The 14441-nt window shown below is 36.2% G+C and overlaps 1 protein-coding gene across 1 annotated transcript in view; it reads right to left on the reverse strand.

Annotated features, from left to right (window-relative positions):
- LOC107582113 (neurexin-1a-like) overlaps nucleotides 1-14441 on the reverse strand; it is a 189466-nt gene that overhangs the window by 17187 nt on the left and 157838 nt on the right. Inside the window, exons 18-20 of the mRNA XM_016267851.1 lie at nucleotides 9323-9412; nucleotides 7760-8082; nucleotides 5683-5770 (exon numbers count right to left, since the gene is read on the reverse strand). Of these exons, the coding sequence (XP_016123337.1) occupies nucleotides 5683-5770; nucleotides 7760-8082; nucleotides 9323-9412 (501 nt within the window). The remainder of the gene's footprint in view (nucleotides 1-5682; nucleotides 5771-7759; nucleotides 8083-9322; nucleotides 9413-14441) is intronic.

Raw genomic sequence — 14441 nt, forward strand, 5'->3', positions numbered from 1 at the left:
AAAAAAAAAATACTGTCATGTACCGTGAAACCGGTATAATTTTGGAAAATACCATGATATAAATTTTTGGTCATACTGCCCAGCACTACCTCAAACCATGCAAATTATTATTATTGTTATACTTTATTCTCAAATTATTAATGTTAACAACATCAGCATTGCCTATAGTGTGTATTAGTGTGTAGATTTCAATTTCTGTACAGTCTAATCTCTAATTGTCATACCATTCGGATTTCATATTAAGAAATTCTTTTAACCCAAAAAGCAAATTATGCTCCCTTTGAAATGGTTTTCTTTAAAATACAAATATTGTGTAATCCAAGGCTATCTGTAATCAGAAGCACATTTAAAACTGGAATATAATTGAATTTCATTCACATGTGTTTCATAAACACATAATCCTTTCTGGATTACAATCCGCCATCAAAATGATTTAATTATTCTGGCTGCTGTGAGAAAAGGCTATAAACGATTGGCCACCTGCAGGATCCTCACATGCGATAGCCTAGTGTCCGGGAAAACTTCTTTATGTTTACAGACATGACGTAATGACGCGGGGCATGCTAGAATTTCCCACGAAAACCTAACCGTACCACTCAAATTAGAAAACATTATTATAAGCTAACCGTTGTGAATCGGGCTAAAGTAAGGTGATCGTTTTGAACACTGGCTGGTTATGTACTTGCTCAAATATTGATTTCGGATCATTTTTAACCAAAAAAAGTTACAGACTGCAGCTTTAATAATGGTCATGTGCTCCCCTTGCCCTGCCTCCTCGGCTGTGTTCCACTTCACTTTCTATGCCCTTTTCTTGCTGACTTCCATCCGTCTCGTTGACTCAGATGAACATCATTACGTTTAGTGGCAGGGGGATTCCACTGTGTGGAAGTGCTTAGGGAATTTCAGAAGTGTGTGTCAAAAAATGTAATTGGATTGCACCCCTTGTTTTTCTGTACCACATGTTGTTTAGTCTTTGCCTAGTCCTCATTGTGCTTACCTGGGGCCTCATATATAAAACTTTACGTAGATTTCATCCTAAATGTGTGCGTACGCACAAAAGCTGGATTTTGCATACGTACAAAAGTTTTCAGATTTATGCGTACACCAGAACCTGCGAAAAATTCCCTTTGTAATACCCAGTCAGCGGAAGATTGTGCGTACATGAATCTCCACCCCGTCTCCTCCCCCAAATAGCCATATATGGAGCTTACAACGCCTAGTTTTAATATGCATAACATCATCTGCATATCATTTCCATGCATATTCCATCCACGTGACACCATGTTTAACCCAGTTAAGGGTACAATATGTTAGGAAAATATGAGATATATACTATAAATGCTTTTTGAGACATCACAATGCTATTCAAATTTTTGCAATTCTGCCTGTATAGCAAACATATATTTTAGAATGTATATTTTAATGGAGATAGGCCTTATTTTTTGCAGTGTAAATAACTGCCTGACTCACTGGGCTGGACTATTGCAATGCTCTCTTGGCATGTCTTTCAATCAGTTCTATCCAGGGGCGTTGTGCGTGTTCACCTACAGTATTCAATTAGCCTTTCATTTTCAGTTGTATGTTAGTAAATGTTAAAACAGCAGCAATGCATAATTCTGTAAAATTACAGTACAATGTAAAGTTCAGAAAACTTATGAGTATACTTGCGGTATAAAACTACTAAACTAGTAGTTTACTGAGACTATACTTCAAAGTGTACTAAAATAAGTATTTAATTAGTAAACTATCAGTATACCTATAAGTTCACTTTTAGTATAGTTGCAGTACAAACTAAAAACATAGATGTAAACTAGTTCTGTACTCAAAGTTTACTACTGTTATACTAAAAGTATACTTTTATATACTAGAAAGTGGGCCAATTTAGTCCCAAGGAGTATTGAAATAGTACACTTACAAGTATACTACTAGTACACTGATATTTGTATACTTACTACATAAAGTATACTTAAAAATATACTTGAATTTAATTAAGTATACGTAATAAAATAAACTTGAAGTATACTACTTTCTGGTAAGGGCAGGCCTGTCCAAAAATAAAATTGTGCCTACGCCACTAGTTCTATCAAACCTCTGCAGCTAATCCAGAGTGTGGCTGCAAGATTAGTCATTAACGAGCCGAAAAGAGCATGTCACACCAATTTGCAATGGCTACCAATACCTGCTCGCATAAAATTCAAGGCATTGATGTCTGCCTAAGAAAAAACCACTGGCTCTGCACCCCTTTATCTAAATTCATTACTTCAGACTTATGTGCCCTCCAGAAACTTGCATTCTGCATGTGAACAGTGCATTGTAGTGCCATCCCAAAGAAGCACAAAATCACTTTCATGGACTTTTACCTTAACTGTTTCCTGCTGGTAGAATGACCTTCCCAACTCAAACCAAACAGTTGAGTCTTAAGCATCTTCCATTCTACACTTGACCCTCTAACACTAGAACTCTCTATTTTATTGCTATTCTATCTACTTGTTTTCTTTTTATTTATTAAAAAAAATGTCCTGTGTATAAATGTGTTTGGGCATGTATTTTACTCTGTATGAGTATTGTGTTTGCCAGTGTGTTCTCTCTCTTCCTCACTCTGCTTGCCTTGCAGTTAATTAGCCACACCTGATGCTTGCAAGGAGTGTGCTGTTACAAAAGAGCAGAGTGAACACTGCTTGAGGAGGTTCACTTCTCCCCTGCACCAGACTTGTGAGTTCCAGATAACTAAGTGTAGACTTTTGAGTCTTCTTTGTACTGCAATTAGTTTGCACACATTGTAGCTTGTGTGTGCTTTGGTGTGAAAACAGTGTTGTAGCCCTTTTGCTGTCAGGTAATGATCCTTTTCTTTCTTTCTACAATTTGTGTCCGTGCTAAAAACGATTGTATCCTTCTAATACTTTTCTTTTGAAAAATGTTCATCCCCGTTTTTGGTTAGTAAGGAAGTAGAGGGAAGCTTATGTTGTTTATTTCTTTTCTCTATACCTCCATAGGTCATTTAGATGAAATCATTTTTTATGAAATCCTCCATGTTCTCTATTTGTTTTTCCTTTTGGTTAATTTTTTAACTGTTCCCTCCTCTCCGAACCCTAGACTGGGAGAAGTTGTAACACTAACACTATTCTATTCTATCTAATGTGCTCTTTTTAATTACTATGAAAATAATAATAATAACAACTTCTCTAACATTAACTCTATCTATTCAATCTTTTCTGTCTACTTTTTCTTCTTTTCATTTATTACCTTGCTATGTGCAGTGCATAAGACTAAGCAGGACTTGTCACAACACATACATTGTTGCTCTTTTGTTGATTTTGATTGCTTCTATTATTCATTTGTAAGCCACTTTAGATAAAAGCATCTGCTAAATGAGTAGATGCAATAGATAATATACTACATATTTTACAGTAACACATTGGCTCATAAGTTTACAGTGTGGGTTTTGAAATTCGGTTATCAGTGATGTGAATGCACTTTTTTTTTTGGAAGATAGATGGATCAATTTTCATGCTGCCACTGAGTTATGGGAGAGCTAAGCAGTTGAATTTTGCTAACTTAATTTCATTCCTACAGGACTTAGGCCAAGTCCCCAAGCCGCTTGAGTAGATGCAATAGATAATATACTACATATTTTACAGTAACACATTGGCTCATAAGTTTACAGTGTGGGTTTTGAAATTCGGTTATCAGTGATGTGAATGCACTTTTTTTTTGGAAGATAGATGGATCAATTTTCATGCTGCCACTGAGTTATGGGAGAGCTAAGCAGTTGAATTTTGCTAACTTAATTTCATTCCTACAGGACTTAGGCCAAGTCCCCAAGCCGCATGTCATTGCTCAGAGATCACAGCACACAATAAAAATAGAGAAAAACTCACATACATGTCAGCAACTGACAAAACACCAATGCATGCCAGCTCTCCCCAAGTGCTAATCTTGCTTAGGTACTCTCATGGTGGACATAACATATACCAAGTTTGTTATAACCAGGGTGTGATTTGAGGGGAGATTTTTGATAAAGAATGTCATTAATGAACTTTTAATGTAGAAATTTAGACAGTGTAGACAAAGTGTAATGGCAACACTGTTAATTAAGCGTTTTCCCTCAATAAACTCCTAAACTCATACTCCTGCTGCTAATCGATAGTAAGTTAGGTAGTTGGTAATAAGGTATGTTTAAGTATTGGGTAGGGTTAAGGGCTCTAGAATATGGTCATGCAGAATAAAGCATCAATACTGTAACATAAGTACTAATAAACAGCCAGTATGCGGTAACACTTTATTTTAAGGTGTCCTTGTTACATATGTTACATGTACTTACTATTATAACAACAATGAATTATGCATAATTACATGCAAGTAACCCTAATCCTAACCCTAACCATATAGTAAGTACATGTAGTTAATAAATATTACTCAGTACTTAAATGTATAATTACACTGTAACGCAGACACCTTAAAATAAAGTGTAACTGTATAGTAGTAATATGCATGCTAAGAAGCACACTGATAATAATGAATAGTAAATGATAATGGTAAAAATACAGAAAATAATTATTTTAACTGAATTAACTAAATTAAGTGTTTTTAAGAGTTAATTTATTGGCTAAAATGTAACAATTTACAAGCCACATGAGGTATTAAGTAAGTTGTCAAACATTTTGAACACATTTCTGCCATCTATCCTGACAGATATGTAGTATTTTCATTCCATCTTAGTCCAGGATAAGTCTTAGTGTCACGCATGTTTTGCTTGCTTGCAACACTGAGAATAAAATCTCTTAACGCAAGATAAAACGACTCTAATGTTTTACTGTCACGAAAGAGCGGTGGCAGCATTGCACTGATTATAGACGATCTCACCTTATGTCCAGGACGGCAAAAACTGTTGAACTGCCATTTATAAATACATACTAATTAGTGACTATTATCCTCATACAATAAATAAAAATCCTTTCTGATATTTTTTTGATCTGTCAAGACCATTAATAATGGTTTACATATTGTTTTCTCTTTATTTCACTCTTCTTCTGTCCATATTCACTGTTGTTGTTGTTGTTGTTTTTTCTACACACAAGCATCAATTTGCAATTAATCTACAATGACACACTCAATCAACCTGCGTTAAAATCCCTGATGTGGGGCCAATTGTGTGGGAAAACCACAACCAAAACAGCAGTAAAAATTTTTATATTTGGTCACACTTTATATTAGGTGGACTTAACTACTATGTACTTACATCAAAATATAAGTACAATGTACTTATTGTGTTCATATTGTATTGCAAAACACTTTTGCTGCTACTGAGGTGGGATACGGGTAAGGTTAGGGACTGGTTTGTTGGTATGGGTTGGTTTAAGGGTGGGTTAAGGTGTAAAGAATGGGTCAACAGTGTAATTATAAATGTAATTACAGAAATTAATTACAGATGCGATTACGTATAGGTATTTTAAAAAATATAAGTACAATGTAAAAACATGTATGTACACAATAAGTGCATTGTACCAAATGATTAATTTAAATGTAAGTACATCGTAGTTAAGGCCACCTAATATAAAGTGTATTTTAACATTTAAAATACCAGGAACAGACACATTGCTGTAGAAGAACAACACAACTGTTGAGGTGAAAGTGAGGACAAACACAGTCAGAAAGAAAAGTAGTAATAACGAGATGACTAACCTAACCCACCTGAGCTCGGTTCGCAGGGGTCTATGTCCTCATCGTCACTGGGGCACTCGGCAGATGCCACCAACAAGTCATCAGTAGTCTGGAAAACAGATGGTATGAGAAAGAGGGGATGAACTATAGAAGAACTGCACACAGAATGAAAAAAGAGAAATGGGAAACTGAGCTTAATTGAATAGGTATACAAAGCATTAGATTGAGACTCTTTAGCTGTGTAAAGTGTAACAATAAACAAACAGATTATTATAACAGATTACAGACATCCTGACTATGAACATCAATGTGAATAACTATGCTACACTTGCTGGAAGGGAATTAAACAAAGACATTTTTATTTCTAAATCCACTTTCCATTTCTTGAAACAGACATTTTTCATGTCACACAAAGATTACACATAAACAATATTTGGTTACTAGCAAGCTACTTTGAAATTGAAAAGTTTATGAAAAAATAATTGGTGCGATATCCAACCTGGTCTCATGGCAAAAATTTACCTGAGTGCACTTTTTCGCGAGACGCGAAATACGTACCAATAAGTACATAATCACTGCCGTTTCCAAAATAAATGAACACTAGAGGCAGTAAAACTCCTTTTATTCCTTTTCACACCAATTTACAGAGTTTCGATTAATAAAGCGTAATTTTCGCACAATTACTTGAAGAATATTATGTAATGACTTCAAAACAATTTTAATATGCTGGGAGATTTGAAAACTGATGCTTTTGAATGTTAGCATCGAACATTCATATCTATGGGTTTTCATGGACAGTAGGTTTGTTCAGTAGCTCACGGAGTACGGAGATACTTGAGAGGTGAGGAGCTCCGGTTCGAATCCCGTGTAACTACGGTTCGACAAAACAGTTCAAATCTGCATATAAGGAAGTTCAAATGGCACGGTTGCATCGACAAATGCATTTTTATCGGTTTTGCATTTGTTAACACTATCGGGTAGGTTTAGGGTTGGGTTTGGTGTAGGCCAATACGTACCTGAAGCGTAATAAAATCGTGCCAGGGTTCACGTATTGAACCCGTGTTTCAGTGCCCATGTTTTAGTTTATTTATTAGTGTAAACAGCCTTGATAATTAATGGCGCTTTTCCACTGCATGGTACGGCATGGTACGGCTCGGTACGGTTCACTTTTGGGGGGTTTTCCACTGGGTACAGTACCTGGTACCTGGTACTTTTTTTAGTACCACCTCGGTTGGGGTTCCAAGTGAACTGTACCATTACCAAAACGTGACGTGTAAACTCTGCTGATCACGGATTGGCCGGACAGAATCATCACTACCTGCGTCACTGAACTTGCGACACAAACACAACAGAACCGCTAGATTTATCTCAGCACAGCCAGCGAAGGATCGAACGCAACTGTTTTGAACAAGCGCGCCTTTTTTAACAACCAAAAAGTGGCTGTTTCGTTGTCTGTTGAGAAAGTACAGACGTTCCTCTCGTTGATAGCAGAGGAGCGGATCCAGCGAGAGCTTGATGGGGCGACGCGGAATGAAGGAGTCGCGGCAGTAGAGGCGGCACAACTATAACGACATGTGAATAATCCCACCCACTCTAAAGCGGTACTGAACTGCAGAGGAAACACAAACCGAGCCGAGCCATACCGTGCCGTATCACGCAGTGGAAAAGTGCCATAAATGTAATACTTTGTGCATTGCCTTTAGGTTATTGGCTCTTTGACTGTGAGCAGTTCCAACTTATTCTTATAGCTTATATCAGTACTGCTGCAATTTTGTGCCAGGGTAGTTTTTTCTACTTTTACCCAGGTTACATACGATGCACCAGGACCACAATATCAGTAATTATGAACAAAAGTATTTACAGGTAATTGTACTCGTACTGGCATTAACACTAAAAACATCATGAATATTGCTGCAAAACAATACAAAAAAGACTGCAAATATTGCCACAATTTTGGAGAAACTCTGTAGCACATTCAGTAGTTTTGGGCCATAAAAATCAGAAAAAAGTCCAGCGAAATACTGATGGGACAGGTGGAACAAAGAAATGGAAAGGAAAGGGTGGAGGTCAACTAAAGGAATGAGTGGAGTTTTCTGACCTGCTGGGCTTCGCTTGCTGTGCTCGGTTTGATCTTGTGGTTGGAGGTGGTTGTGGTAGTGATCTCCATGACTGAGGTAGAGGTTTCAGAGCGAGAAACCGTAGCACTGGACTGTGGTGATATGGAGGACAACTGCACCTCCCCAACCAACCTCACGCTGCCTTCGATGCGGATGTTGGGGTCTCCTTCCACGGCCATGTTAAAAACCTTCAAACCATTGTAATAGAAACCAGACATTTGGCCTTGGAAGGCACGGCTGTGGTCTCTTTCCCAGCCCCCGATCTGGATGGTCATCTGGCTGTTGAAGATTGTGAGCTGACGGCCTGCGAGAGAGCAAAGTTAATGCAATACAAAAAAACTGTGCAGACTGAAGAGAAACATACGTGAGGGAGAGTGATGGAAATAATCACGCCTGAGGAAAAGACGGATTATTCAGGTACTGGGGAATGTAAATGCCTGGTGATTTATCATGGCTGTAACAAAGGGATGCTTATGAAACACAAATAATGAAAAATGAAAGATAACAAAACAGTGGTAACAGGTTTAAACTGTGGCACTTTGCTAAAAGGCCTCTTTAACACTACCAATTATCAACAACTAGTTTAATTCCAAATGAAGTTTTGCAAAGCTAATCATTACTGATTAAAGTAAAAAGAGGGAGAAGATAATTTTTTTTTGTCTGTTGTCATGGAGTTAAAAACATTTCCATGGCAGATGTTTACAGCTAACAATCAATCTGAAGGCAGCTTAATAACTTTATACACTTAAAAAAATTAATCTGATATGAATGTTATGTAGGTGTGCAGTATAATGATTAGAGTATGTACTATAAATATAACAGTAACAACCATGTCTGCCTTTTAGCAAGATGAGTTGGATTGGATGCAAATGTCAACAGGGTGGTCATGAAACAAAGGAAGACTGAAAAATAATTCAATTAAAATCAACAAGAAAAACAGTTGTGTATTTCATTTAAAAGATGAAATGATTATCCATGCACTTCAAAGTTTAATTTTTTTTTCAGTGGATGTTTTGTCAATTTCTTAGCTACACGTAAATTTTTCTTAAAGGGACTCAAATGACAATTAATATTTGTTAAACATTATTTAAATATTATCGATTATTATATTAGTAATTATTGCTATGGTTATTATGATTATTAAATATTATCTAGTTATTATGGCTGTCTTTGTATTAATATGACAAAAAGGTACACAAATGTTCACATTATATTAAATGAATGTAAATTCATTATATTAACACAATTATCATTTTAATTTGGACATTTTGATTTTATGATTTAAAAGTTTAAATTACATTAAAAATGCTTTTTAACAAGCTTATTCAAACTTACATCTACAGTCCCTTTAACCAAAATTTATGACATAAATTAGTTAATACAGATCAGTACATTATTAAATAAGTTATTACAGTTATTACAAGCTACATTTATCTATTTAAAATGCATCCTTTAATTTAACTAAATGTTTAAATTATTGCTTTATTTCACATTTAATATATACTACTTAAAACGTATTCATTAAGTTTTATCAGTGTTTTTACCTTTGTCGAGTAGCCAATCGTCAACTACTCGACCGAGTCGATATGGAATTCGCTGTCTAGCGATCGCCAGCCGTTCACTATCAATGTTTCCTTTAAAGTTTAAAGAGACATTTCATTGGTTACAATCCAAAATCAATGGGGAACTTTAAACGTATTATTCGAGCTGTTAAAATGAAAACAATTTAAATCTTATATTAGATATATTACACACCATTTCAGTTTATATACTGCGTGCATTTTCAGTTTAGTGAATTTTATGCTTGTTTATAAACCCAATGCAGAATTTATACAAACATAAGAGATCTTATATAATTGCAATTTACACCAATAATCCTGTTTGCAAAAGTTTACATTACCTTGATTCCTAATATAGTGTACTGCCTTCTTGATCATCAATTATTGTTTGCACCTTTTGTAATAGTTGAGTCCCTCAAACATAAGTGTTAAAAGCTGGATATCAACATCATGCAGTAACTGTTTCAATTCAATTATGCAGACGATGTGGAAAATCCAAAGAATGAGCAGTGACTGGAAAATGTTCCATAAGAACAGCAAGCAGCGTCACTACTCTAGATAAAGCAGGAACTGCCACAAAACATATAAAAGATACACAATATATCAAAAACCAAGGGGACGTAAACTGAGCAGGATAATGTGTGTATTTTCTTTTCTTTTTTTTTATGTAGACATATGGTATGTGAAATCACTAAGTCAGGGCAGTCCTAAATAAATAATGCTATTTTTATGATCTATTTTTATTGTTAAAATGGTAAACAATTATTGTACACTTACACACATTCTGTGCACATTTTACCTATATGATATAACCTAAAGATAAATTACCAGCATGTGAACATAGGCTTTGTGAAACAAAGGACTACCAATAAGCACAATCAAATGTTGTACTCTGTCTATGCTGTCTATGTAATTTGTTTCCAACTTCTCTCTTTCACTTTCATTCAGTTCATCTTTTTAATAGTAATAATACACGATAAAAAGTATATTTTACTTTACTTTTTGCATTTGTATCTTAACAAATTAACATATTCCTGTTATAATTTTTCAAACACATAGTCACATTATGCTACCAATGCAAAAATCATGATACTGTAAAATATAAGGTACTATTAAGAATAGCAGTTTCAATCAACGTGGTGTCAATAGATGACGCTATGGGAACTTCCCCCAGGGGTAACAATTATATAATTTATATATAAAATTATATAATATAGAATCACTCCAATTCATTGGTTGACGCCGATATCATCGCTCTCTGAGGCATTGTGTCACTCTCGTTCTGCATCTGCCGTATGGCGGGTGGACAGTGCCATGGATAACCTACCGACGGAGACATTCGTGTACTGTTACTTTAGAGAAGGGGTACGTCTCCACCACAGACGTGTACACCATTGAAAAGTACGTCTCTGCATTACACTTTTCATCTAAATAATACATCCTCAGCAGTGCTGCGATGTTACCAAGTATTATACAGTAATAAAAATGAAAGATGAACACATTTATTTATAAGCCAGTAATATAATTAGTAATAATAAGTAATATTTTAAGTATATTTTGATGCTTATAGTCTTGTGTTTTATTTTACTTAAAGGGATGAATTCACTGAATTTTACAAAAATTATCAACACTAGTAATATTTATAATACATATCATATACTGTATTTATCTATTTTTTGAACAACCACTCTGTCAGTTTAGTTGTTTATGAATTTTATTTCTGGTATCTTTTTTCCCATTTTAATTTATATTGACTAGTATTTTGCTGTTTTCAAATATCACTTGAAGGCACTGTTCGTACTCTGCTTACTCATGGAATAAAGCTAAAAATGAAAAATTGACACTGCTTTATTGAATATTGTGGGAAGTGGTCTTAAAACTCTTAAAGCCATCATAACTCACTGAATCACAAGTTTTGGATTGTGAGAAAACTAGATCAATGAAAAAAATGCTAAGAATAAAAATCAAAGTACACTTTCATATTATGATCAAACTGTTTTGATGACTAGACACAATGTTTTTTAAATAGTTATTAAATATTCCAACATGAATAAATCAGACATTGCAGTCCTGTGCCGTTTTAGTTCGTAACTTCACGAAACATGCATATATCTCCAGTCATAACTGTTTCCTGAACATGGTCGCATATCCGTCATTTGAACCACATTAGTTCAACAATTTAGGGCTGTTTATAATGACGTGGAGTATGGTGGAGTAATAACTTCTGCTAATTAATTGATTCAAGATTTCTGAGATGCTGCTGTATTGAATATGGCACCTGATGATTTATTTACTATGTTTTGTTCCCTGTCATTTTGCTTTATTTGATGTTTGATTCATGGCGGGTGTCCTCTTAAGTCATACTCCGGGGGTTCCCTTCAACTCTTTGGTAATCCCCCACTCTTCAAAAATGGTGCTTATTGAGGACACGCTAAAATGTATTGATTAAAATATATATTTAAATTGAATTGAAGATATAGATTGCACTGCATGTTAGCTTGCTTATTGTGCCCAAAAGCATAATTTATTTAAGTCCATATGTCTTCCTAACAAGAAACTGCTTCTAACCACAGGTGGAGAGCTGTAGTTCCTACCACGTAAGTTTGCGAATATTCGTTTGAACTGTGGTTTCGGGAAACACCAAATTGATGAACTATGCTGGTAATGACGGAACTTGCGACCATAGTTGGGTAATAATGCTTTTGGAAAACGCACCCCTGATCGATAGATATTCCTCATATAACATAACACATTAAACCAGACGGGCACATGTGGCGCAGCAAAGAAAAACGGCGCTATGCTTCACGTTGCGTTTTTACTCTTAACTTCACGAAACATGCATACAATTGGATGTCATTATTTTCAGAAATAAAGTCGGATAATATAAAATAATTTTCAGATTAAAATAAGGCCAGAGTTACCATAACCTGCAGATGAGATCCAAAGATATTGCTCATAGTGCTATAACACATAAAACCCAACGGGGGCACTTCAGGCGCAGCAGGACAAACTGTAGTTTCGCTTTGCGCCTTTATTCATAACTTCATGAAACATGCATGCATCGTGGAAAATGGCATGTCATTATTTTCAGAAAATTCTCCCAATTAAAATGATCATACTATAATCTGTCATTTAGATCTAAAGATATTCGTCATCAAGTTATAGCACATAAAACCCCAAATGCGCACATGGTTGTAATCTTCTCATGTTTTGTTTTACGCTTATCATATCATGAAACATGCTCCAATCATGGAAAACAAAACAGGTGTCATTTTAAAGCGTAGAAATTCAGCTTTCGAATGCATCCAACCATTATGATCAACTCCTAACCAGTGCTGCCTAGTTCCTCTAAACCGGAGTGTACTGCCGGCGGGTGCCCCTTAGTGAAGAAAAAAATTAATAATCATATTTTTCAAACTCTCTGCTTTGATCAACACGAAATAGGTGTCATTTGAAAGCTTGGAGTCTGACCTTTACAATGCATGTGGCCACTTTGATTAACTCCTAAGTAGTGCTGAGTAATTTGCACATAAATAGAAATTGTTTTTTCATAATTTATTATTATTGTATGTGGGTTTATCAGAGCAAACGTCATGGGTGTCTGGCATGTGTTAGCTTACCATTGACATGGAGGCATTATATTGACATTGTACAGAGACTGCCATCAAGATGACGTCTTTCATGAGAAGTCCATGGTTATTAGATCAAGACAACACCAGGTCTCATTCTGCATGTGCTACAACAGCATGGTTTCATAGACAGAGTGAATGTGCTAGATCAGTCCAGACCTGTCTACTATATTGAACATGTATGGCCCATCATGAAAAGTACAATCACACTTTTAATAATGACCACAGACTGATGAGCAGCTGAAGTCTTGTTTAAAGCGAGATTGGGCAAAAATTTTGCTTGCAAAACTTTAACAATTATTATCCTCTATTCACAAACAATTAAACATTGTAATTAAAAGGAAAGTTGATGTGACACAGTGTTAAACGACAAACTGTCCCAATTTGCTTATATTTACAGATTACAGTTTATTTGGTCAGTGAAAACATTGAAAATCTTTTCTTTGCACTTTTGTCAATCAAATAAAGATTAAATTGAATTAAGATTTTATTATAAGATTTTGATTTTAATTAATTTTACAAAATGTTATTGCATTTAAAAAAACTTTTTCTGATTTGGGGTTGTATTTAATCATGTCTAGACGGGAACGTCGAACTGCGTCCTCTAGGGGTCGCTATGGGGGGACGCCTCGTCGTGACCCGTGTCTGAAGCATACATTGAAAAAACACCAACAACACGTTGGCCGGCGACAGCCATGACGTCACTACCGGTGCGACTATAGTATAAATAGGCGCCGGGAGAACATGTCATTCTCTTCTTCGGCTTCACTGACTGTTTTGTTTGCAGCGTGCATTTGAACGTGGTAAGAGCGATCTCTATCCTATTATTATGGCGAACACTAGCAGAACGTTTAGAGGATGTGTGCATCCATGTTGTCGTTGTTTAACATCTGATGACATGCACGATCTATGCGTTATTTGTTTGGGCGAAGAGCATGCACACGATGTCTACGAGGGGGCAATCGGCGTGCACTGCGAGCATTTTTTCCAAGGAAAAAGCTCCCTCTTGTTTGTCTCTCTTTTCGAGGAAAGAGGGGCAGCCATCTGCTTCCCGTGATTCAGGACCCGCCGCTGCTGAGGCACGGAAGAGAATGAGCTCGTGGGGATCGCAGGTGGATCTGGCCGATGAGTTTGAAGGGGGTTTTCCCTCTCGCGATCGTCGGCTGTGGACGAGAGTGAGCCGCTGGAGGATGATGTTATTTCATTAACATTGTCTGATTCAGGGGCCAGTGCTCTGCTGGGTTCAGCCCAGGAAAAGCAGGAAATGTCTGAGTAGGGCAAAGAAGCTGAGGCTGAGCCTTCCCAATCCTCCTGCCCTGTGTATGATGAGCTTTTGAAAGTTATGGATTGCGCCACGGTGAGGCTTTATTTACCGTGAAGCGGGCGAAGAAAGTGACGTTACGAGGTATCTCGATGCACGTTATTTATCTGGCCATAACCCTCCAGCTCAGGTGAGCCTTCCTTTCTTCCTGTTT

Source organism: Sinocyclocheilus grahami, unplaced genomic scaffold (assembly GCF_001515645.1).
Source record: "Sinocyclocheilus grahami isolate Dianchi unplaced genomic scaffold, SAMN03320097.WGS_v1.1 scaffold40.1, whole genome shotgun sequence".
In the NCBI taxonomy this organism is placed as follows: Eukaryota; Metazoa; Chordata; class Actinopteri; order Cypriniformes; family Cyprinidae; genus Sinocyclocheilus; species Sinocyclocheilus grahami.